General features: G+C 37.1%; 1 protein-coding gene across 13 annotated transcripts in view; it reads left to right on the top strand.

Moving 5' to 3' along the window:
* The window catches only part of Lcorl (ligand dependent nuclear receptor corepressor like), a 138,363-nt gene that overhangs the window by 28,569 nt on the left and 82,678 nt on the right, over positions 1 to 27,116 (top strand). For 12 of the 13 annotated variants that reach the window (XM_029478137.1, XM_021161885.2, XM_029478132.1 and 9 more), the window contains exon 2: positions 12,740 to 12,805. Coding sequence is in view for 7 of the 13 variants with exons in the window: in XM_021161885.2 (XP_021017544.1) it covers positions 12,740 to 12,805 (66 nt within the window). In the remaining 6 variants the exon portion in view is untranslated. Of the gene's footprint in view, positions 1 to 2,619; positions 3,016 to 12,739; positions 12,806 to 27,116 lie in introns of those variants that run through there. The other variant, XM_029478135.1, reaches the window with a different exon arrangement.

Here is a 27,116-nt window from a genome sequence, read left to right as displayed (position 1 = left end):
GAACTATCTCTGGATGGGAGGGGTAAGAGAACTCTGAGCTGAAGAGTTCATGGAGAGTTCAGGTGTCCAGTAATTAACTCTTTCATTCACAGCAGTAAAACCCTAACTAAGACAGTAGCCTTTAGCACCCTTAGAATGACTCTTAATACAAAAATCTTGGTGAATTGTTGATCTGAATGCAAAGTTGTATCTCTATTTTGGTAAAGAACTTGTCAGTTTCTAAAAATGTTAAGCATGGGATTACTACAAAACTCACTGGTTCTCTTGCTCTGTAACTATCTGGTAAAATGAAAATATTTCCCTACAAATATTTGTGCAGTGTTCATAGCCACACCATTCATGAAAGCCTAAAAGTGTAAACCACTCAGTTCTGTTAACTAGCAAATTGCTAAGCAAATGTGGCATGTCTATGCAATGGAATACTATTTCATAATAAAGATTTAACAATATGCTACAAAGGAATAGAAACCAGACACTGAAGAACACATAAAGCATCATTCTTTTAACATGAAATATCTAGAAAAGGCAAATTTAAAATGATAGAAAACAATGCTGGGCGTGGTGGCGCACACCTTTAATCCCAGGACTTGGGAGGCAGAGGCAGAGGCAGGTGGATTTCTTGAGTTCAAGGCCAGCCTGGTCTACAGAGTGAGTTCCAGGACAGCCAAGGCTACACAGAAAAACTCTGTCTCTAAAAACAAACAAACAAACAAAAAAAAAAAAACAAGAAAAGATAGAAAACAAGTAAATTTATAGTAGTAAATTTTATGTTTAGATAGCCATTAAATATATACAAACATACATTCTTTAACACTTTGGAATTTTATGGTAAGAAAGATGGCCTAATAGTCAAAATTAATGTCTTGATATGAAAGTGTTTTTCTCTATTATACTATTCATTAAAATGAATTCTCATGGGTTAAAGAGCTACATGTGAAAATCAAATTCACATATACACAGAAAAATGATATTTGATGTTCACAAATCTTCTGACCTACAAAAAGAAAATCATAAAACACGACTAAGTTTGATTATACATATGAGTACAAAACATCTATATGAAGAATGCTTGTGCATTTTGAAAATGATAATTATTTGGGATATATGATACTGTTTTGGAATTCTTAAAAGGTCCAAAGCCTAATTATACAGTGCCAGAAGGAAAATCTGAATATAGAATCTGTGAAAATATGCTGTACCCCAGTAGTAGGAAACTTCAAACTAAAATGGGAATTGTATAATTTTGTTTGAGAAATTTTTTATATCAGCGTTGGATAAAAACAGGATATCAAACTTAAATTGACTTAATTTCATATCTCAGAAACACCCTTATCAATTTCTACGTAGAAGAAAACTCTTAACTCTTGAACACAACAAGGTGTTTAAGAACTAAATGGAAGCTGGTTTGGCTTTCTAGCAAATTTGTACTCTGTACCAATTAAGAAATTTCAAGCCACAGTATTAGTCTGAATCATGTATTAGTTTCATTTTGCTATTGTAAAAAAGATCACAGGTTTGGTGGCATAACACAGCGTATCTTACATCTTATAATTTTAGTGGTCAGTAGCCTGAAATGGGTGTCATTGTGATATAGGCTATGTTCATTTTCTGTATCTCCATCATTTAGAAGCATTTAATGGCATTGATCTCCTTTACATGGTAAGGAACCACTAATAGCTATTAAGTTTTACAACACAACTTCATAGTTACAGGAATAAATGATAGTACTAAATATTTCAAAGAGAAAAACTAATAAACAAATATTTTAAAAGAACTGAACAAAATTTGAATGAACAAAATGCAAGCTAACAAACCATAGAAGATAAACTTCTTCCTCTGATCCTGAGGAAGTAACAAGATTTAGATTATCTTCTGTAGTCATCTAGTAAACTAGAACACACTCAAATTATTTTTAACATTTATTATATGCTTAGGTGTTTGTGCATTTGAGTGTGCCATGGTACACTCACATGGAGAACAGAGAAAACTCGTGGGATTTGGTTCTTCTCTTTCACTGTGTGGGCTTCAGGGATACAACTCAGTATGTCAGGCTTATCAGCAAGTATCTTTGACCTCTGAACCATCTATCTCACTCATCCTGGAGCATAAATTTACAGGAAATTTGCAACAGTGAAAAACAGGGGACAGGTAGTAGTGAGGCAGAGCATAGGTTAGGAGGGCATGAAAGAAACAAAGTATAATTACACATGTAAGAAAATGTTACCATGAAACCTGTTACATTGCATACTAATTTCAAAATTCCAATTTAAAAAAAAAAAAAAAGGAAAGAAAAGAAAATCAGGACTCTGGGTCATAAACCCAGAGAGACAGAAAACTAAAAGGACCCAGATGTCTCACTGACTTAAGATTAAGACTAGCAGTCAAAGGATCAATGAAACAAAGTTAGCTCTCTGAAAAATTAAACAAGGTTGATAAACTCTTAGCCCAAACTAATGCAGAATAGAGAGAGATGATCCTGATTAATAAAACTTGAGATATGTTTCAACAGATGTACAGATGATATAGAGGTACTAATAGGATATTTTGAAAACTTGGGTTTCAACAGATTGGAAAATCTACAGGAACTGGATAAATTGCTAGACAAATGGTCTATAAAAATTAAACCATCAGGATAAATTCAATCCAGATTTACAAGGAACAATGATATTTAAGTACTAATAGACTGTCACCAAAGATAAGCCCAGAACTAGATGGTCTCATTGCTGAATTCTGTTAGACTTTGTGGTGATTAACATCGTCAACCTCATAGACTCTGGAACTCGTAGGTGATAGATAAGCTTCTTGGAACAATTGAATTGTGAGGTAATGCCTAGTTTAAGTTAAATGAGCTTCAAAGACTCACTTTAACTGCCAGACTGAGTAAAAGTGAAAGGAGAACTGAACTCTAGAGTTTGGGTCTCTCTGCTTCCTGACAGCAGGTGTGCTGTGACACACTGCCTCAAGCCCCTTTGCCATGACTTCATGACCATGATGGCCTTTATATACCCCAAACCTGTGAGTGAAACAAACCCTTCCTTAAGTGATTTTTGTCAGCGTGTTTTATCACAACCATAGGTAAGGTAATGCAGACCTGTGTCTACAGTAGTTAGAGTTTTATTGCTGTGAAGAGACTCCATGACCAAGGCAACTCTTAATAAAGAAAACTTTTAATAGATGACTTGCTTACAGCTTTAGAGGGTTCATTCATGATCATCATTGTGTCAAGCAGACAGACATGGCGCTTAAACTTTGGCTGAGAGCTTTACATCCTGATGCAGAGACAGTGTGCAGAGAGAAATAGAGATACTAGACCTGGTGTGGGTTTTTGAAACCTCAAAGCTCATGCCTAATGATATAACTCCTCCAGTATGGAGACTACACCTTCTAATCGGTCCCAAACAGTTCCTTGGTAACTAAGTGTTAAGTATATGAGCATTGGGGTCATTCTTATTCAATCCACCACAACTTGTAAAGAAGAACTAACACAAATGCTTTTCAAATTATATCCTAAAACAGAAAAGGAAGAATACTGAACTCATTCTTAAACATGATAAAGGATATATATACATATATGTATATATGTATGTATATATATATATATATATATATATATATATATATATATATATGATATACTAATAGAGAACTTTTGGTAAATATCCAACAACTGAAAGCATTTCTTTTGAAATCATAAATAAAACAAAGGTATCCACTTTCATGTGTGTGTGTTCCAATGAGGTTTAGTAGAGTTGCCTAAAGAAGCTTGGATGAAGGAAGGAAAGTCTTCTAATTTTTCTTAATTGCTGATAAGATCTTAAAAACTCCTAACAACTCCACTAGAAAGATTTTTGAGCTGATAAAGTAGGATATAGAAACAACATACAAAAATCTGGAACTTTTCTGTATATCAGATACATACACGTTGAGAAAAACAAAGAGGAAAATCATTCATTCATGATAGCCTTCAAACCAGCAATGTAATAAACTGAATTGAAGAGACAAAAGTCTCCTATACTGAATAAATAACTGAAGCAAACAGGAAGATAAAGGACAAACATAGATCAGAGAAATGTATGTTATTAACATGACATTGTTTCCTAAAGCCCTTTATAGATTTTGTTAATTCCTCTCAAGATTATAATTGACATTTTTTTTTCAAAGTAAATGCCATAAGAAACCTGCTACTCTAAAGTAATTACAAAATAAGGTAAAATTTGGGCTGGCGAAACGATACCTAAGTGGATGAGAGATGGCATTTGAGCTCCCAGCATGTTTGAACTGCAATCGCAGAAGTACAGATCTTAACCCTAGTGCTGGTGGGGGCAGGCAAGGGTGGCAGATACTTGGAGTTCACTGCCAGCACATATACACACATGTATACATATACCTGCATACTGCCACATAAATATGTATGTGCACTGTATAAAATTTAAGAAACCATTGCAGATATTACACTTCTCTTCTGATCCTTCACAACTTCATTCTTTTCTGACTTAGAAAAAGAAATTAAATCAAATGATTAATATGTATAAGTTAAAAAAAGTCATAAAATTCATGTAGAAGCAAAAGTAACCCCAATTAAACAAAGCAATCTTAAATAAAAGGATTGTGCTGAAGTTTTTTAGAATTTCTGATTCAATACATAAGAGCCTTAGTAACAAAAGGCACAGGGGTAATGACACAAAAGTAGACATGTAGACAATGTAGAGTAGACTGGGGCACAGAAATAAAGTCATACAGCTAAGCCATTTGATGTGCAGAAAGTCACCAAAACCAGGTTGGAGAAATGAACAGCCTTTTAACCAGATAATTGTAGACAAGTTGGTTATCTGCATATTTCTATAGGGGAGGTCAGCTAAGGAAGTCAGACCACTTCTGTCAAGTCTTTGTTGGTAATCACTTAAAGAATTTATAGATGGACAGAAGACCAGCAAACAAAAATTCTATGTTGTTGAGGATGTAATTGAGAAAACAGATAATGCTCATTCCAGGGAAAAACTGTGCATGCAAGAGCCTTGCCAGTGAGGACTGTGTTGGGGTTAGTTGAGATATTGTTTCTTATGGGCTTACACGTTGATAGGGGGAAGTATGTAATGGGATCATAGCCATTTTATGGTAAACCAAATGCCAGATTATAGTTATGCTTTGAGTGCATGGAGATTACTGATTTGACATTAGGCTATGTAGAGTGGGATAAATTTTCTCTTAACAGTCAAATACTGTCATGTGCCAGTTATGTAATCAGAGTTGAGAAGACTGAACATTCTCAGGGGCTTTGCACTTGGCAGTGATTTTCAAGATCCTGAAGAGCATCTGGGAAGACTGGGGTCCCTTTTCTTCCTGATTGGATGAGAGGGACAAGCAGTTTGTTTCATTGTATGTAACATAAGGAAGGGATAATGAGAGTTGGCCATGGTCCCTAATTCCTGACTTCCTGGCTAGTAATCCTTTGTCATTTGTAGAAGAATGAAATTAGATCCACATCTCATCCTATACAAAAATCAACTCAAAATGAATCAAAGACCTTAAAATAAAAGTTAAATATTTGAAACTACGAAAGGCAAACATAAGAGAAATGCTTGAAACTATAGAGATAGGCAATGGTGTTCTGAATAGGACTCCTGTAGCTCAGGAAATAGAATTGAGAAATGGGCTATCATGAAGTTAAGAGCTCTGGCAGTAAAGAAAATAGTTAACAGAATGAAGATAAAACCTGCATAAGAGCAGAAAATCTTTGACAACTGTTCTTCTGATGGGACTAATATCCAAACATATAAAGAATGCCAAACTCAGACATCAATAAGTAAAATTCAGTCAATAAATGGCATATAAACTGAACAGATACTTTTTGATAGAAGTAAAATGGCCATCAAATATATGAAAACATATTTTGACATCTCTGCCTTTCAGAAAAATGCAGATCAGTACTACATTATATCATCTCATATCAGTCAGAAGGACTGTATCATCAATAAAAAAAAATTGTTGGTAAAAGTACCTTAAAAAAGCCGGGCGTGGTGGCGCACGCCTTTAATCCCAGCACTCGGGAGGCAGAGGCAGGCGGATTTCTGAGTTCGAGGCCAGCCTGGTCTACAAAGTGAGTTCCAGGACAGCCAGGGCTAGACAGAGAAACCCTGTCTCGAAAAACCAAAAAAAAAAAAAAAAAAAAAAAAAGTACCTTAAAAAAGGAGCCATTATGCACTGTTAGAAAGAAAGTGAATTGGTCTAGACACCATGGAAAGCAGTTTGCAGTTCTCTCAAACAAACAAGCAAACAAAAACCACTAAAATAAAGCTACCATGTCCTTTAGCTTTACAACTTCTGAATGAGTCAATCAGCATAAAATACATACCCCACACGCATGCCTGTATGAGTCAAATAACAGAACTTATAGAATCAATCTCTCTCTCCCCCTCTCCCCCTACCCCTCTCCCTCTCTCCTCTGTGTGTATATACATACATGCATATGTCATACACACACACACACATATATATATACATATATATAAATGTGTATATATATATATATATATATATATATGTATATATATAAATGTATACATGTACACTCACACACACACAGCTAAACTAGCAGAGATCATGGCCCAGATTAGAGGAGTCTTCCCACCTCAAAGATTCTAATTAGAAATGGATCTTTACTTCAGATTAAGCAAAAATCCCTCAGATTTGTGCTCCTTCCTTTTTAGTTTTTTTTTAATTCCATATGTAGTCAAGTTTACAACCAAGAATAATCACCACAATACTTAATGTTTATTGGACCACAATTTACACAAGCCAAGTTATGAAACCCGCTTAGGATCCCATTAAAGGACAAAGAGGTGTGTGTGTGTGTCCATATACATAATCATATATATAGTAGAGTATTTATTATTCAGGCATAAAGAAGATTCAAGTTATGTTTATAGGAAAATAGATGGAACTGTGGTATCTAGCTAGTAAATAAGCTGTCTTAGTTCCTGAAAAGACACCATGACCACAGCAACTCTTTTAAGAAAGAATTTTAATTGGGGGCTTTTAGAGGCTTAGTTCATTATCATAGTGGAGAACATAGTGGCACACAGGTAGACATGCATTGGAGAAGTAGCTTAAACTTCTTTATAAGTGATCCTCAGGCAAAAGAAAGGAAGAGAGACACTGGGCATGACATGGACTTCTGAAGCCTTAAAGCCTACCCCCAGTGACATATTTTCTCCAGCAAGGCCACACTTCAAATTCTTTCTTCAAACACTTCTACTCCCTGGTGACTAAGCATTCAAATCTTTGATCCTATTGGGGGCCATTTTATTCAGACTAGCACATTCCACTCCTTACCCCCCCACCACCAATAGGCTTATAGCCATATCATAATGCAAAATGCATTCAGTTTAAAAGTCCTCATGATCTTTTAGCCTCAACACGGTTTAAAAGTCCAAAGTCCAAACTCTTCTGAAATTCCAGACTATATCTTAACTGTAATCCTGTAAAATCAAAATCAAAAAGCAGATAACACTTCCAGCATCCATTGGCACAGAATGTACATAACCATTCCAAAAGTGATGAAAGGAAGCATAGTAAAATACCATACCAAAGCAAGATTGAAAACCAGCAGTGCAACTCCAGATTCTGTGTCTCCATGTCTGATGTCAAATTGTTCTTGAGAACTCCAACTCCTTCCAACTTTGTTGACTACAACACATTTCTCTAATGCGGGCTGATTCTACTCCTTGTTTGCAGCTCTTATTGGCAGGTATCTCACAACTCTGGCATCTCTAGCATCTTTGGGTAATAGCTCTAACATAATTCAGGCTGCACCTCCACAACTTCATACATTGAACTCTCCGGGCCTTCATGCAAGGACAGCCCTGACACATACATGCCTGGCCTCAGTGGCTTTCCTTACCCAGGAGATTCCACTACTGCTTTCTTGTATTTTCCTTGATAAAGTCAGAACCACTTGGCTGATGATGCCACCTGAGTTCTGCTGCTATTTATTTAGGGCTGGAACTTGACCCCATAGTTTAATTACATTTTCACAAGCTTTCTTTTTTGTTCACTGCTTAAGCTTTCTTTTAATATCTCTTCGCAAATTGGAAGCTAAGCATGGAGGGGTCTTATTCCAAGGTTACCCCACTCCCTTTATCTCATTTATCATCAGGCTTTTTAAACTTTTTATCTCCTTGAGCTTAGCTTGAGGACTTAGGTCCATTACATTCCTTGGTGCTCGTCTTCTCCTCAAACTGTACATTTTATATTTCTCTTTGTCAAGACTACTCTTTTTTATTATAAATCTGCACAAAAGTGATTACTAATAAACCACATAACAGAGTCATAGTAGGCTGTCCTGAAGTCTATTCTTCAATGAGATTAATCCAAAACTCTTCAATTTAGCTTCAGACCAACTTTTAGAATAAGGACAAAAAGCAGCCTCATTATTTCCCAAAATATAACAAGAATGATCTCTAGACCACTTATTAATACTCTTCCCCTTTGAAACTTCTTGAGCTTGCGCTACATAATTCAAATCACCTTCAGCACCGTTCTCTTAGTAGTATGGCCCATTAAAGTCCCACTCAAAATCATTTAATGGCTTTTCTAGTTCAAAGTCTACATTCAACCAATAAGCAGCACGGTCAAGTCTGACACAGCAATACCCTATTGGTACCAACTTTTGTCTTAATTACTGTTCCATTGCTGTAAAGAGATGCCATGGCCAAGGCAGTTCTTATAAAAGCATTTAATTGGTGGCTTGCTTACCGTTTCAGAGACTCAGACCATTATCATCATGGCATGCAGCATGGCAGCACAGAGGAAGACCTGGTCCTGGAGAAGGAACTTAGAGTTCTACACCCTGATATGCAGACAATAGGAAGGAAAGAAAGAAACATTAGGCCTGGCTTGGGCTTTTGAAACCTCAAAGTCCACCCTCTAGTGACAGATTTTCTTGAATAAGGCCACACCTCTTAATCATTTCAAACAGTTCTACTCCTGGTGACTTAGCATTGAAATATATGAGCCTATAAGGGCCATTCTTATTCAAACTGCCACATTAACTAAGACAAATACTGTCTTTTCACCTACCTGCAGAATCTAAGGAAAAGGAAAATAGGGGCCATTAGAGAAGGGGACTGGTCACAGGCATAGGGAATGTTTAGGCAAGACTAGGTAATTTGGAGTAAAAATAGAATACTTCACATACAGGTTTGTCATGATGAAACTTGTAAAACTACTGTGTCATAAAGGAAAACAGCTATTTATTACAGAATATTTTGCTATCTGGGATGGAGAATGAGAAGAAATATAAATGAAACTAATGTGAAACAAATAAGGAAGTATATATAAACAAAATTAAAGAAAAAAAAAAAAAACGTTTATCTATTGGGAAGGCAGGTACCATGTCGCACATATGGAGGTCAGAAGGCAACTTGGGAGTCAGTTTGCTCCACTATGTTTTTTCTAGAGATCAGTTCATATCGTCAGTCTTAGCTTCAAACTCCCTTACCCACCAAACCATATTACTGTCCCAATAAACCTATTTATATCTGTTTTTATTCAACTTTTTGTGTTTGTGTTCACATATGTGTGAGTGAAGCCCCAAGGGTTGCTCAGTTGCTCTCCACAGAGGTATGGTTTCTTAGTGAACCTGGGGCTTTGCTGTTCTCACTCTCTCTTTCTTCTCTTTCTCTCTCTCTCTCTCTCTCTCTCTCTCTCTCTCTCTCTCTCTCTCTCTCTCTCTCGTCCTCCTCATTTGTTCTTTCTTTCTTTCTTTCTTTCTTTCTTTCTTTCTTTCTTTCTTTCTTTCTTTCTTGGTTTCTTGGTTTCTTGATTTCTTTCTTTCACCTTTGTTTTATTTGTCTCTAGCTCTTTTGGATGCCCTTGTGAGTAATTGTTTTTCATATGATATATTGGTTTTTATCTTCCCAAATTTTATTAAAAACAAAAATACTAAATTGAAAGCTATAATAATATATGCAGAGGACCTAGTGCAGACTCGTTTCAGACATGCGCTTACTGGAAGCTTTGTTTGGTAACAAAAGATGGTGTGCAGGCTGCTTTTGTGTGTCAGCTAGACACAAGCTAGAGTCATCAGAGAGGAAGGAGCCTCAGACTCCCATGGCTTGTTCTGGTTGCCTTCCAGAATATGAAGGTGAAGCACTATAGCTGAAGATACCACAGACTTTGGACACAGAATTTCTAGGAATTTAGCTGGAACCGATCTGAATGCCTTCTCCCTGAGGTTCAACTCTTTATAGTATCAGAAGGTGGTATGTAAACTACCAGGAGAGAGGACCAGTCAGTTATTCTACTCAGATGTAAAGCCTACAAATCATACCAAATGGATCAGCACATTCACAGTGGTACAATAGTAGCACTTACATCTTTGACTCACCAACAGCTATCTAATTAAACTTAAAGCCCATTTAATAGGAGATAGAAGGCAAAGACCTCTGCTGTCTGATGGTGTCTTCTACATATGACAAGAAGCTCATAACATATGGCTACATGAGGAAAATCAGCATAATGACAAATCCAAGTTATATGCTAGGGTGGATTGTGAAAACTCCATTCAACTCCTGGCTAAAGAACTATATAGATGGTCAGTGCCTGCTGAGAGGATGAGAATCTGATACTTCCTCGGACAGACTTCCATATACACAATCCAATCTCTATTGGTCCAACAGATGTATGAAGAAAGAAAGCTAAACTGACTCAGTATGCTATATCTACACATTTGCATATGCATAAAATATGCATATGTATATGTAACAATAATACCTAAAGAAATTATAAATGGTGGACATAGAAGGAGTTAGAGAGGGAAGTCAGAGGGTGAGGAGTGATGTAGATATAGTACTCATTAAGTTTTAAAAAAAAAAAAAAAAAAAAAAAGAATTGTAGGTACAATGATGGTCCAGTAGCACTACACTGGAGCTAAAACAAAACCAGAAATCTCTGCCATGATCTCATATTTTAGTGTAACTTTTTTGTGTATTAATGAGTTTATAAATAAGAGTTCTTACTGGTTTGTTACAACTAGCTACACTATTCCATAATATACTTGCTGTACATGTACATAACGTGAAATACATAGGTGATAAGCACTAGGTTTATGCAAGTACACTCTGAATGTTCACACAAAGACAAAGCCACCTAACATATGTCTCATAATTTACCCCTGCTACTGGGTGACACACGGTTAGTCTAGGCTGATTTCTTACAAATTAATATACATAGAAGTGTAACACTAAGAAGACTGAGCAGATCGTACTTATATATTTATGTTTTTATGTAGAAATATATATGTGACAATGACAATACAATTTAAGAAAAAGCTATAAATTTGACAGGGGGCCAGGGGAGCATGGGAGAGGTTAAGGAAAGGGAAGGAAGAAATTATGTGATATTTAAGTTCAAAAATTAAAATAAAAACTTCCTTTGTACATGATTTGACATTGCTCTGAGTAGGAATATCCTTCCATTTTCTATTATCAAGCAGTACAAAATGAAATGCAAGATATTTTACTTAAATATTTAGTAAAAATCATAGGAGTGCCCTTGAGCTCTTCGCATTCTGGAAGGCAACCACAAGCCTTGGGAGTCTGTTGAACGTCCCTGATCAACAGTTCAAAGGGATAAGGTTACCCTGCTTGGAACCTAGAAGTTTTTTAGTCAAGAGCTCTTTGGGGGATATTATCACCCTGAGTAGCATAACTTTATTTAAAAATTTACACGCACGTATATGTATTTGTAAGTAAGTATAAATAATGTTTGTTTGTTCCAGTCATCTTTAGCGTCCTTTATCCCTCCTTTTCTTCCCCTCAGTATTTTCTTTTACATCCCCCTTTCCCACATAAAGTCTCCCTCCCTGTTTTCCCCATTTCCCCTTTCATAGCATTTATTTCCTGCTGTGCCCTGTTTGTAGCTCTCCCCACCCTCAGCCCCTTGCACCATCATCATGTTACCTGCAAACTTCATTTTTCTTTACACATGACTAGTATTTCCTAGTGTACCTACATCACATTTTCATTATCCATTTATCAGTGTAGGACATTTAGGCTTTTTCCATTTCTTTGTTATTATGAATAGAGCAGCAATGAACATAGCCATAGCCAAGCAAGTGTATATGGAATATGATGTCAAGTTCTTTGGGCGTATGCCACAGAGGGGTTTTACGTGGGTCATATGGTAGATGTACATTTTGTTTTTTGAGAATTCTCCATACTGATTTTCATTGTGGTAATACAATTTTGTAGTCACACCAACAGTGAGTCATTATTCCCCTCTTCCCACATTCTCACCAGCATTCTTTTTTTTTAATTTATTTTTTTAATTAGGTATTTTCTTCATTTATATTTCAAATGCTATCCCAAAAGTCCTCCAGACCCCCCCACACACACACACACACACTCCCCTACCCACCCACTCATACTTCTTGTCCCTGGCGTTCCCCCGTACTGAGGCATATAAAGTTTGCAAGACCAAGCGCCCCAGCATTCTTGACTTACATATTAGGTCGTGCTTATTAACCCTTAGCTTGGGTTAATATATGCATTTAAATATTCTAGTTACTTTACAATCTTAATGTGACAGTCACTATATAATTAGTTCACTTTAAACTGGGTGAAAATAACAGGTATACTATGGTAAATTGTTTGTTGATTAATATAAAATTTAGGTGTTTTGATCATTTAAAAAAATAAAGCTTTTCCAGGAGCTAATACACTTTTCTCTTTGAAAACAGGTTTTGAGAGTATTTTAGAAGGGCTTTATGGACCACGGCTACGAAGAGACCTCAGTTTATTTGAAGGTAATTAACTTTTTTTATTTTAATGTTAAAACCTTCTACCCTGATTAATAAAGTTGTTCTAGCAAAACTACATATTAAATGTAAATGATCACTTTGAAATTGACAGTTTTAAATAAATAAAATAGTACAATATTCCTCATATATTTTATTACATGATATGTATTATACATTTTTGAAAGGCACAGTGGCTTAAAATAGAAAATAAAGTTTGTCTTCAGATCAGTAATATAATTTCATTTTTATGTGTCTAGTGTTTTATAAAGTATATATCCTGACCTATTCTTAAGTAGGATTTAAATTAAAAATGACACAAATATCAAGTCAATTAAAATAATCAAATTTTTAAGTTACATAGTTAAATTGAAGTAAGTAAATATTCTGTGAAATAAATGCTTAAAAGCTGTTATTCAGTTTCCATGTAAGCTTATATTGTCTGTCCAGCACGTTCCTTACCCCACTGACCCTCCATTTTCATTTCCTTCCTCATTCCTGTTAATCCACTTTGTTCCCCTAGTCAGGCAGTTTTGGATTATTTCATTTTAATATTATTTAAAATACATTATTTTATGTATATAAATTCTAGGAATGACAAATGAAAGAACATACACTTTTGTCTTCCTGAGACAAGATGATTAACTCTGATATTCATTTTCTTTTCTGCAAATGACATAGTTCTGTCCTTTATGGCTGGAAACAACTACAGTGTGTGTGTGTATACACACCACATTTTATTGTTCCTGTTATTGGACACCTAGATTGGTTCTATAACCTACTGTGGAGAGGGCTTCAGTAATCATTAATCTACAAGTATTCTTATGATGTTTTGATGTGGTTTTGTTTCTGCTTTTGTTTTGGTTTTGGTAAATATCCAAAAGTGAAGTACCTGAGTCACAAGGTAGAGTGAATATTGAGAATCAGTCATACTGACTTCTATGTTTGGATTAGTTTTCATTCCCACCAGCAGTGTGTAAGTTTTGTCCATACTTCACCAGTATTTATTTTTCCTGTTTCTGAGACTTACATTTTTTAATTATGTGTACTACAAGTGGGAATGTCCACCTGAGTGCAGATGCCTTCGAAGGCCAGAGGCATTGGGGAGCTGGAGTTAGGGATGGTTATCAGCCTCCTGACATGAGTGATCCTCTGGAAGAGCCACAAGTGTTCCTAGCTGTGCGGCCATCTTTCCTGAGCCTGTTACTTATTTTCTTAATGACTGCTGTTTTGATGAGTAGGATGGAAACTCAGTGCAGTTTTGACTTAAATTTTTTTGATGACTCATGAGGCTGAACATTTTAAAACACTTTATTGGCTACTTGTGTTTCATCTTTTGATAACTGTACTTAACTAGTCCTTTTATAATAATTGAGTAGTTTGATTTATTGTTGTGTAGTTTTGTGAGAAACTTGCATGTTGTAAATATTAATCCTCTATGAGATGGATGGCCTGCAAAGACTTCCTTCCATTCTGCAGGCTCTCTTTACTAATTTGCTTCCTTTAATTTGATGATGCCCCATTTAATTGTCAACTTTATTCCTAAGTGGCTGGAGTCCTGTTTCACTACTTTGGTCAGGCTCATTCCAAGACTGTGAATGGATTTTCCTGATTTCTTAACATGTTCTTTACTGGCACATATGAAAGTTATTGGTTTATATATGATAATTTTATATTCTGCCACTTTGTTTAAAACTGTTTATTAGGTATAAGTGTTTTCTGGTAGAGTCTTTAGGATTTTTTATAGAGAGTAACACAATCCAAAAATAAGGATATTTTTACTTCTTCCTTTCCTATTTGTATCTCTTTTATTTACTTCTCTTACTGCTCCTAAGACTTTAGCCAACATTTCGAACAAGAGTAGAAAAACTGGACAACCTTGTCCTATTCTTGATTTTAGTGGAAATTTTTAAGAGTGTTTTCCCATGTATTATAATATTGGCTGTAGGCTTATCATTTACAGCTTTTATTATGTTAAGTTACTGCTAGTCCTTTTCTCTTTGGGACTTTTATAATGAAAGGATGCTTGGTTTTATGAAAAGACTTTGCTGTATGTATTAAGAAGATCACGTAATTTTTGACTTTGAGTATCACAACTATTTGTTTTTTATTTGGGTGGAGCTCTTAGTGTGCTTAGGTGTCTTAGGGTTTCTATTGCTCTGAAAAGACACTGTGACCACAGCAACACTTATAAAGGAAAACATTTAATCGGGACTGGTTTACAGGTTCAGAGATATAGTCCATTCAGGAAGCACATATGCAGACATGAGACTGGAGAAGGAGCTGAGAGTTCCATATCTAGATCTGTGGACAGCAGGAAGAGAGAGTGACTGACACTGGGCCTGGCTTGAGCTTCTGAAACATCAAAGCCCACCTCCAATGACACACTTCCTCCAATAAGATCACACTTAGCAAAAGGTCACACCTCCAGTAATGCCACTCCCTATGAGTATGTGTGCAGAGGGTGCATTTTCATTCAAATCACCACACTAAGGGTTAGTCAAGCCTTCCAAGTGCTGGAGAGATGGCAAAACAGATCCATCCTGCTAAATTCAGTGTAAAAGTAAGAAAATATCAAGAGCAGAGCTGGACCATGCAGTTTCCCCACTATTAAGATCCTCAGCATTCCTTCTTGGATCCAAGATGCCTATCACATCCCTAGGCCTTCTTTGTCTCAGATGCTGGTTGTGTATACCAAGGAGTTTTTATATACTGTTCTCACCTACAGACTGTACTTTGGGAAATCGGGTTATAGATGCTGGTTCAGTAAATGGGCTTTTCTTCGTAAGTGTAGTCACAGATGCTGGCCATACCTGTGGGCAGTCCTTCAGGAATATGTTTGGGAAGGCTTACTTTGCCCTTGTGTAACCTTTTTTTTTCCCCCTCAAGGTAGGGCCTAGGTCTTTGAAACTTCATGTTTCAAACCTGAAGACCCAGATTTCTACCTCTAAACTGATAACTAGTGTGTGGTTCTGATTCAGTTTCTTCCTATTATCAAAAGTATTCTGCTGAATTGGTATCAGTTTATAGTTTTTTGATACTTTTGCTGAGCTTGCTCAGAATATAGATCATAGAACTCTTTTAACATGTTCTTGCATGGCTGCTCCAGGTGAGTGCTGAATACCAAGGCGAGATGTTTTCTTGCCATCTCTACTCTCTGCAAGTGCCAGTGAGCATCCTTAGTCTGGCTCTGTCTTCTTTCTGCTTCTTAATAGTCTCATTAGTGTAAGTATAGTACAGATTTTCTAAGTCTCTCTGTCTTAAGCCCTGGATCTGGCCATCTGCTGTTGGCATTCCTTTCATTGCCAGCCGTGAGCTCCCAAAACGAAGACAGCCTTCCTGCCCGGATGGACGTTTGGCTTTTTATCCTACTTTATAAAATTCCCCATTTTACTGTACTGTTGAAGTTAGAGACATTTTAGTGTTGCTTTCCTCCCTGTTTCCTGCAGAGCCTATTAAACTATGGTTTCATATCAACTCAAGGAATCTCAGATTTTAAGTGGATAATCCAGTGAGCTTTGTTAGACATTTGTCAGTTTTTATTTTTCATTTTACTTTTTTATTTTTGTAGGTTTGTTTTTGCTTAGAAAGGAGCACATTTGACTTGGTGAGTTTATGCACTGAATTTGCTCTCTGGCAGGGCATCTCTTCTGGTGTAGTTTAAGGGCTTTACTGAGATAGTGTTTAGATACAAATTCAAAAGAAAAGCAATGGCTTGAAGTTTGGAAGCTGGTTGTTTTTTGGTTTTTGTTTTTTCTTGTTTCTATTGAGTTTGAGGATGCCATTTGTGTCTGTAATGATACACTTAAAAACTGTAAATTCCACTCTTCCTAGCATAGGTTCTGAACACTGTGGAGCCTTTTACTGTAATTCATCAAGGGAGGAAAGTCCTCCTTGGTAGTATTGGCAGTAATGATTTTGGTAATGAATAATGATAGGAAAAAGTGTTTTCATTTAATAAAAATATGTTTCTTTTTTGTTTAGAATAGATTTTCTTTCACATAATGGATCCTTCTTACACTTTGCCGCCATCTGCTCCTCACACTCCTCTCCACTTGCTCTCCCATCCAGATGTGCTCCTCTTCAGACTCATTAGAAAACAAAGAGGGTTCCAAGGAGCAATAATAAAATATAAGATAAAATAAAAATTAACACATCAAATTACACAAAACAAACAGAAGGAAAAGAACCCAAAGAGAAGGTACAAAAATCAGAGAGCCACACATTCCTGTATCCAGGAAATCGCATAAAAACAATGGACTGGAAGCCATAATATATGTGCAGACAAACTGGTGTAGACCCGTGCAGACCCCATGCATGCACAGGCTCTGTGAATTCACATGAGCTTGGGTCGTGTTGGTTTTGAGGGCTTGTGCTGGTCTCTCCCTCCCCTCTGGCTCCTAATGCTCTTCTGCCTTGTCCTCTACATGGTTCCCTAAACTCCTATGTGAACATTTGATGGGGACATCCCACTTAGGGTTTCCTGTTTCAAGGTCTCTAACTCTGTATAATATCTGCATGTGGGACTCTGTTTTAATCTGCTATAAGAAGAATCTTGAGCAAGGCACTAAACTATGAATCTAGCAGAATATCAATAGGAGTTACTTTATAGCTACCTTTTTTTTTAAATAAAAATTATATTTAGTTTTCCTCATAGGTTGGTTACCTAATCTGTTAGGTATAGGTTTCATCTTGTGGAATGAGCCTTAAGTTAAATCAAACAGATTAATATGGTTACTCCAACAGCTTTATGCTATTGTTACACTAGCATATCTTGCAGACTGGACACCATTGTAGATCAAAGGATTTGTGGCTAGGTTGGTGTTTACATTTCACTTTTGGTAGTATACAGAGTACTTTCCCATACCAAAGATGTTAGCATGAACGGGTGAAGACTTACGTAAGTACTAGCTAGAGTTCAGTGAGATGTGTAGGTCTTGTCTTCAGCATTGGAGCTTTTCTGTCAGTTTGTGGAAAGCAACCTGTAGTCTTGGCAACAGCCTGGGTTGTTTGGAGATTCTTGTGGGACTCTTTTGACCAACATCTCAATCAGATATAACCCAATCCCAGGTCTTTAGAAGTTTCATGGTGACAAAGAGATGACGAGTTGGAGCTCTCTCTTTTCCCTCATTTGGTAATTTAATTTAGATGGCCTTCATATGTGTGTGTGTGTGTGTGTGTGTGTGTATTAGGAAGCTTCTACTATTATGCTTCCATACTACCGCTCAGATGGCCCTTATTTTTAGCTGTCTCTCCCTGTATTCCTTTCTTTGCTCCCCTCCCAACTTGGTCTTCCTGTACCACTTCCCATCCATCCATCCATTCATCCTTAACTATTTTATTTTCCTTTCCTAAACTGATCTATCCCTCCACCCTGCCCATCCTCCAGTACTTTACACTATACCTAGCCTTTGTGGTTCTACTGTAGCATGATGACTATAGACTTAAGCACTAATATCCATGTATCAGTGAAAACATACCATATTTGTCTTTCTGGGTCTGGAGTACCTCACTCAGCATGATACTTTTTCCCTTGTTCTACCCATTTACCTACAAATTTCATGACCCACCTCCTGCAAGTATCCATTCTTCTGTTGAGGGATATCTAGGTTATTTCCAGTTTCTGGTTGTTATGAATAAAACCAACAAGTATCTCTGGTAGAATGAAGAATCCTTTGGTTATGTGCCCAAGAGTGGTATAGCTGGATCTTGAGGTCAGTTGATTTCCAACTTTCTGAGGAACTGCCACAGTGATCTCTGTAGTGGCTCCATGAGTTTGCACTCCCACCAGCAGTGGAGGTGTGTTCTCATTGTTCCACATCCTCACCCACATTAGTTAGTCACTTGTGTTGTTCTTAGTTGACAGGTGTAAGATAGAATCTTACAGTATTTTTGACTTGCATTTCCCTGATGGCTAAGTATGTCAAATTTTTCTTTAAATGTTTCTTAGTCATTTGAATTTCCTATTTTAAGAATTATTTTTTAATTGGCTTATTTGTTTGATTTGTAGTTTTTTTGAGTTCTTCATACATTTTGCATATTAGGCCTCTTATCTGATGTTTAGTTAGTAAAAATAGTTTCTAATTCTGTAGGCTGACTCATTGTCCGAATAACAATGCACTTTACCCAGCAGAAGCTTCTAGGTTTCCTGAAGTCTCATTTATCTTTGTTGATCTTAATGTTTATGCTATTAGTGTTCTGTTCAGAAACTCTTACTTTGCCAAGGTGTTGAAGGCTGTTCCCCACTTTCTCTTCTATCAGGGTCAGTGTATCTGCTCTAATGTTGAGGTCTTTGATCTATTTGGACTTGAGTTTTGTGCAGGGAGAAAAGTATGGATCAGTTTGGATTTTCTTTTATATATAGCCATAGCCATCCACTTTGACTAGCACTATTTATTTGTTGAAGATGCTGACTTCTTTCTAATGTGTATCTGGATTCTTTATCAAAAATCAGTTGTGTGTCCATGTGTGTATATTTATGTCTGGGTCTTCTTCAGTTTGATTCCATTGATCATTGTGTCCATTTTTCTGCCAACACCATAATGTTTTTATGACTATAGATCTGTATTACAACTTGAAATCACTAATAGTGATATCTCCTGCATGTTTGTCTGTTAGTTAGTTTTTAAATATATGATTACTTTAACTATCCTGGGGTGTTTTTTTTTGTTGTTGTTTTGTTTTGTTTTTGTTTTTGGTGTGTATGTGTCTGTGTGTCTGTGTTTTTCCATAGAAAATTGAACTTGTCCTTTCAAGATTTGTGAAGAATTTTGTTGGAATTTTGATGGGGATTGCATTGAATTTGTAGATTGCTTTTGGTAGGGTGGCCACTTGTACTATATTAATGCTTTTGAACTATTGAGCATAGAAGACCTTTCCATCTTCTGATAGCTTCTTTCATTTCTTTCTTAAATGTCTGAAGTTCTTGCTATGCAAGTGTTTGACTTACTTTTAGAGTTACTCCAAGATACTTTTTATTATTTGAGACTGTTGTGAAAAGTGTTTCCCTGATTTCTTTCTTTCTCAGGCCATTTGTCGTTTGTATAGAGGAGTTAATCTGTGAGTTAATTTTGTATGTAACTACTTTGCTGAAAGTGTTTATCAGCTATAGGGGTTTCCTGGTGGAATTTAGGGGGTCACTTATATATATACTATCATTTCACCTGTGAGTAGATACACTTTTATCACTATTTCTTCCTTTCCAGTTTGTATCCCCCTTGGTATCCTTTGTTGTCTTACTGCTCTAGCTAAGACTACAAGTACCATATTGAATATGTATATGAATATGTATATGGACAGCCTTGCCTCTTTCTTCTTTATTTTGATTTTAATAAAATTGCTTTTGAGCTTTTCTCCATTTAAATTGATGTTATCTGTATGCTTGGTGTTAATTGCCTTTATTGGGTTGAGATATTCCCCTTGTATCCCTATTTTCTCCAGAACTTTTATCACAAAGGGGTATTGAATTTTGTCAAAGGCCTTTCTTCATCTAATAAGATAATCATGTAATTTTGTCTCTTGGTTTATCTATGTGGATAGATTACATTTATTGATTTACATATGTTGAACCATCCCTGAATCTCTAGAATGAAGCCTCCGTAATCATGGTGGTTGATCCTTTTGACGTATTTTTGGATTTAGCTTGCAAGTATTTTATTGAACATTTTTTATCTATTTTCATAAGGAAAGTTGGTCTATAATTCATTCTCTGTTCTCTCTCTTCCCTCCCTGACACCCCCCCCTTTCACATACACACACACACACACACACACACACGCACACTGGGTCTTGGTGTGACTTGGCTATCAGGGCAACTTGGAAAAAGAATTGGGTAGTGTTCCTTCTGTTTCTATTTTGTAGAATATTTTGAGGAGTATTCATATTAACTCTTCTACGAAAGTCTTGTAGAAGTGTGCACTTAAACCAGGTGGCCTTGGACTTGTTTTGATTAGGAGAATTTTAATTTCTGCTTTTATTACTCTTGGAGTTATAGGTCTGTTTAAATATGCTTATCATCTTAATTTAACTTTGCTAAGTCATATGTATCAAGAAAATTATCCCTTTCAGTTTTTCCAATTTGATGGATGTTATAGTTAGCATTGCTGTGAAGAGACACCATGACCAAGGCAACCCTTATAAGAACAACATTTAATTGGAGCTGGCTTACAGGTTCAAAGGTTTAATCCATTATCATCAAGGCAGGAGCATGGCAGTGTCCAGGCAGGCATGGTGCAGGAGGAGCTGAGAGTTCTACATCTTCATGTAAAGGTAGACAGGAGTAGACTGGCTTCCAGGCAGCTAGGATGAGGGTCTTAATGCCCATGCCCATAGTGACACACCTATTCCAACAAGGCCACACCTCCTAATAGTGCCACTTCCTGGGCCAAGCATATTGAAACCCCACAGTGGATTTACAGGTTTTTAAAGTGTGTCCTTATGATTGTCTGTGTTCTTGACTTCTCTGGCTCCTACAATTGTTCCTCCTCCTCTTCCATGGGATTTCCCAGCTTCTGTCTAATGTTCATCTCTAGGTCTCTGTATCTTCTCCCATCAATTGCTCCCATACCACCCTGAATGCACCCAATCTCATCTCTGTTTAGTTTTTATCTGGATGACTTGTATATTGGCAAGAGTGTAATTGAAAATTCCCACTATCAGTGAGTGAGGAATTTAAGTGGAAGTAGTATTTCTTTTATGAGCCTGAGTACCCTTGTGTTTGGTGCCTAGATATGAAAAATTGCAATGTCCTCTCTTGAATTTTTCCTTTGATGAGTATGTAGTATCTTTCCACATCTCTTCTGGTTAGTTTTGGTTTGATGTCTATTTTGTCAGATGTTAAAATGGCTGCACCTGCTTGCTTCAATGGTCGATTTGATTGGAATGTTTTTTCCCAACCTTTTACTTTGAGGTGATAATCTATCCTTGATGTTAATAAGATGTGTTTCTTGAATCTAACAGAAGGATGGATTCTGTTTTTGAATCTATTTAGTTAGCCTGTACCTTTTTACTGGGGAATTGAGACCATTTATGTTTAGAGATGTCAGTAATCACTGTTCATTGATTCCTGTTATTTTGTTGTTGTGGTAGAGGGTGTATGTACTGTGTGGGTTCCTATGTGTGTTCCTGAATGTGTGTTCCTGTATGTGTGTGTTCCTGTATGTGTGCATGCATTTCCCCTTTTGATTTGTTGTTCTGGGATTTTTATTCCTTGTGTTTTCTTGGGTGTGGTTAACTTCTTTAGGTTGGAGTTTTCCTTCTAGTGCCTTCTGTAGGGACTAGATTTGTAGATAGATATTGCTTAAATTTGGTTTTAAAATGGAATGTCTTACTTTCTCAGTCTATTGTGAGTGAAAGTTTTGCTGGTTATAGTAGTCTGTGCTGGCATCTGTAGTCTGTAGCACTTCTGGCTTTTAGAGAAGTTAGGTATAATTCTAATAGGTCTGCCTTAATATGTTATTTGGTCTTTTGCCTTGCATCTTTTAATATTCTTTGTTTGTTCTGTACATTCAGTGTTATGAATCTTATGTGTTAAGGGAACTTCCTTTTCTAGTCCAGTCTATTTGGTGTTTTGTATGCTTTCCGCACCTTATATCTCATTGTCTAGGTTTGGGAAATTTTCTTAGGTGATTTTGTTGAAAACATTTTATGTGCCTTCAACCTGGTTTCTTCCCCTTTTTTCATTTTATTTGTGGCTGTTTTGTTTTTTGGTTTCTGTTGCTGTCTCTGACTTTTTAGGAGATTGTGGTACTTTAGTGTGGCTTGTTAAAAAAATTCTTCTCCAGTTCTGATATATGTGATCACTGCAAGTTCCAGGTAGAAAGTGTTTCCAAGTACTGGGTTCTGACACTTAGAAATGGGAATGGGCTTGGAGGGACAAGGCTGAGGAAGTCCATCTCAGGTAGGAAAACAGAGTATGCCAGTAGGATCTGCTTTGTCTGTGGGAGTGGGGTCAGAGAGGAACAAGGTCTGTTTGAGAGCTGAGAATGAGGCTAGGGGATTAGATTTAGAGAAATGGAGCAAGAGGCTAAGACCTTCAGTTGGCATCTTGCTTCTTGGCTAAAGTGGGTTCCCAATGAAAGCCTGCTAGAGTTGTGTATGGGATAAGCAATGAGTGGAGCACAAGAAGTCTGGAGGGGAAGGTCTGTGTCCTCCACTGAAGATGGGAACAAAGAGGAAGAGGCTACTACAGCAGGTGATGTGCTGCACAACTGGGGATTACACTAGGATTGGATTTGGGAGAGCAGAGAGAAAGGTGAAGATCTGTAATTATCCTGTCTGCCCGTCTAACTAGGGTGGCTTGTGGAATCCTAGGCAATGCCTCCAGGTCTTAGGGGCCTGGATAAAGCAATAAGTGGAGGGAGGGAGAGGCATTAGGAGTGGAAAGTCTGTATGTTGTACTGGAGATGGAGGAGGTGCAGTGGGGGAATCTACAGAGCTGGGGATGAGTCTTGGGGGCTGGACTGGGAAACTAGAAGGACAGCTGAAGAGCTGCAGTCTTTGGCAGGAATGGCCTGCAGGTTTCTGGTAGTACGTTTCTTACTAAGTATGTTTGATTTTTTCATTTCAACAGCTCTGTCTGAAGGATATCTTAATTTTTTACATCACAGTAACATTACTATCTTGAAATCAAACTGATAGGCATTTTCTCACATGTGCCAAAATTATGATAATTTGTAAGTTTTGCATAATGTTTCATTTTAATTATTTCCATGTACCTGTGTAAGAGTGCCTGAGAGTAAATCGCATATGCTATTTCATACATGGGGAAGTGAGAGGATAACCTGAAGTAAAAGTCCTCCCTTCTCCCTCTGGTGAGACTAGATCTCTCTGTTGTCTGCTGCTGCATTAGCTAAGCTGGCTGGACCATGAGCTTCAAAGGATTCTCTTGTCTTTGCCTTCCATCTTACTGTAGGAATACTGAAATTACAGACATGCACACAAATTTCTGAAGGTTCTGAAGATTCAGGCTCAGCTCCTCACGCTTTGTGTACCAAGTGCTTTATTTAGTGAGCCACCTCCCCAGCCTACATCCTTTTAAGTTAACATTATAACATACTGCCTTTTTATCATGTCATTTTTCAAATTTTTTTATTAGGTATTTTCTTCATTTACATTTCCAATGCTATCCCAAAAGTCCCCCATACCCTCCTCCCCCAATCCCCCCCCACTCCCACTTCTTGACCCTGGCATTCCCCTGTACTGGGGCATATAAAGTTTGCAAGACCAATGGGCCTCTCTTTCCAGTGATGGCCGACTAGATCATCTTTCGATACATATGCAGCTAGAGACAAGAGCTCCGGGGTACTGGTTAGTTCATATTGTTGTTTCACCTATAGGGTTGCAGATCCCTTTAGCTCCTTGGGTACTTTCTCTAGCTCCTCCATTGGGGGCCCTGTGATCCATCCAATATATCATGTCATTTTTATGCATTATATCATGTATTATACTTTGCTTATATCCAGGAATTCCCACTACCTTCCTCCTGTATGAGTTTTGGAAATTGAGTACCTATATTATTTCTGGATTAGATTATATTCAGCTGTTATAGCATGCTTATAAGTGTTTAAGGAATCACCATCAAATTTTGTTATGAATTATTCTAAAGAACAAAAATTTATTATCAAATTGTAAAGACTTACTTTTAATGATAAAATCTTGTGTTTATCAAGGTTAAGTTAGCGTACTTTATGGGGCCCTATGTATTAGCAGTACAATATTCCTGAAAGGGTTTATAAGTAAATGTTAAAAGTTTAAAAGATAGTATTTATACATTAATAACCTTTTTATGGATTTCTAGAATGTAATCAAATTTGCAGAAGATATGTATATGTATGTGTATATGTATATACATACACACACACACACACACACACACACACATATATGGCTGTTACAGGCTTTTAAGGATAGCTTTGCTACAGTAACAGGCTGTTAAATGATTTTGTATTAGTAATTAAAATATATTCAGTTATTAAGAGTTATGTTGAATAAATTAACATGAATGGATTATTGGGCTGAAGAAAATAAAATTGTTGTTTATGTGTTATGTATGAGTTTTATTTCATGTTCCTTTGACAAAAGCAATTAAGGAAGAAAACTTGTTTGGCTCATAATTTTAGATTATTGTCCATTATTATGAGAAATGAAGCCACTTGTCATAACACATAGATATGAACAGTGGGTTTACACATGCATGCTTGAACTAAGCGCCCCATCTCCACCATTGTTTTTTTTTATAGATATTTTCTTTATTTACATTTCAAATGTTATCTACTTTCCTAGTTTCCCCTCTGAAAGTCCGATACCCCCTTCCCCCTCCCCTTGCTCACCAACCCACCCACTCCTGCTTCCTGGCCCTGGCATTCCCACACACAGGGGCATAGAACCTTCACAGGACCAAGGGCCTCTCCTCCCATTGATGACCAACTAGACCATCCTCAGCTACAAATGCAGCTGGAGCCATGAGCCCCACCATGTGTTTTCTTTGGTTGGTAGTTTAGTCCCAGGGAGCTCTGGGGTTACTGGTTAGTTCATATTGTTGTTCCTTCTATGGGGCTGCAAACCCCTTCAGCTCCTTGGGTACTTTCTCTAGCTCCTTCATTGTTGACCCTGTACTCCACCCAATGGATGGCTATGAGCATCCTCTTCTATATTTGTCAGGCACTGGCATAGCCTCACAAGAGATAGCTATATCAGGGCCCTGTCAGAAAAATCTTGCTGGCACATGCAATAGTGTCTGGGTTTGGTGGTTGTTTTTGGGATGGATCCCCGTGTGGGGCAGTCTCTGGATGGTCCTTCCTTCCTTCTCTGCTTCATACTTTGTTTCTGTAACTCCATCCATGGCTATTTTGTTCCCCCTTCTAAGGATCAAAATCTTTGATCCTTTGGTCTTCCTTCTTTTTGAGTTTCATATGTTTTGCAAATTGTATCTTGGATACTCTGAGTTTCTGGGCTAATATCCACTTATCATTGGATACATATCATGTGTGTTCTTTTGTGATTGGGTTACCTCACTTAGGATGATATCCTCCAGATCCATCAATTTGTCTAAGAATTTCATAAATTCATTGTTTTTAATAGCTGAGTAGTACTCCATTGTGTAAATGTACCACATTCTCTATATGCATTCCTCTGTTGAGGGACATCTGGGTTCTTTCCAGCGTCTGGCTATTATGAATAAGGCTGCTATGAACATAGTGGAACATGTGTCCTTATTACATGTTGGAGCATCTTCTGTGTATATCTGTCTCCATTCTTAATGCAGTTCCGAATCCCCTATGTAGGTGGTGTCACCCACAGTAGGTAGGTCTTCCTACTCCATTAATAATCAAGGTAGTCTCACACAGACATGACCATAGGCCAGCCTAACTTAAATAGTCCTAATTAAGATTTCCTTTCTTGATAATCCTAGATTATGTCAAGGCGACATTTAAAATTAAACATTCCAAAACATAGCTATACTGATGTATTTTTGCTAGAAAGGATAACAGGTTTTAATATATTTTAATAGAATAATTGTATTTATTCATTCACAGTGTCATACATGTAAGCAATGTATCTTGATCAAAGTGCACTCTCAACTCACCTCTCCCAGCTTCCTCAGGTACCACTAAAATATCTCCGTCCCCTATTCTTCATAGCCTCTAACTTTTAAAAATATATATAGAACCCACTGAGTCCTGTTGGAATGTCAACTGATCTTGCTGATTTGATACTGTGTAGGTAACTAGCTGCTGTTTATGAGTGCAGTAGCCATGCATGTTCAAAAGACAGTATTTCACGGCACTCTTCCCCATTCTCTGTCCCATAATTCTTTCCACCCCATCTTCCTTGATGTTCCCACAGCCTCGGGGGAGGGGGGTTGATATAGATGTCTCATTTAGGGCTGAGTACCCAGTAGTCACTTATTCCCAGCACTTTGATTAACTTCTGACCACTGCATTAAAGTGTAGAGTAAAGCTTTCTTGGCCAAGTTGAGTGTAGCATGAATCTGTTTATAAAAAAGCAAATATTTAGAAGGCAATTTGACAAGACATCCCTGTAATAAGACAACAGTAATAGGTACCTCTCTAGGACCTAGGACCTTTCAAGTTTACAGTATCAGGCACAAATTCCCTCTTTCAGAGAAGACTTTGAAATCCAATCCTTATTTATAATAGCCAGAAGCTGGAAAGAACCCAGATGCCCCACAACAGAGGAATGAATACAGAAAATGTGGTACATATACACAATGGAGTACTACTCAGCTATTAAAAAGAATGAATTTATGAAATTCCTAGGCAAATGGATGGACCTGGAGGGCATCATCCTGAGTGAGGTA

The sequence above is a fragment of the Mus caroli genome, chromosome 5 (assembly GCF_900094665.2).
Source record: "Mus caroli chromosome 5, CAROLI_EIJ_v1.1, whole genome shotgun sequence".
NCBI lineage: Eukaryota > Metazoa > Chordata > Mammalia > Rodentia > Muridae > Mus > Mus caroli.
This window is presented reverse-complemented; position numbering and strand designations above follow the sequence as displayed.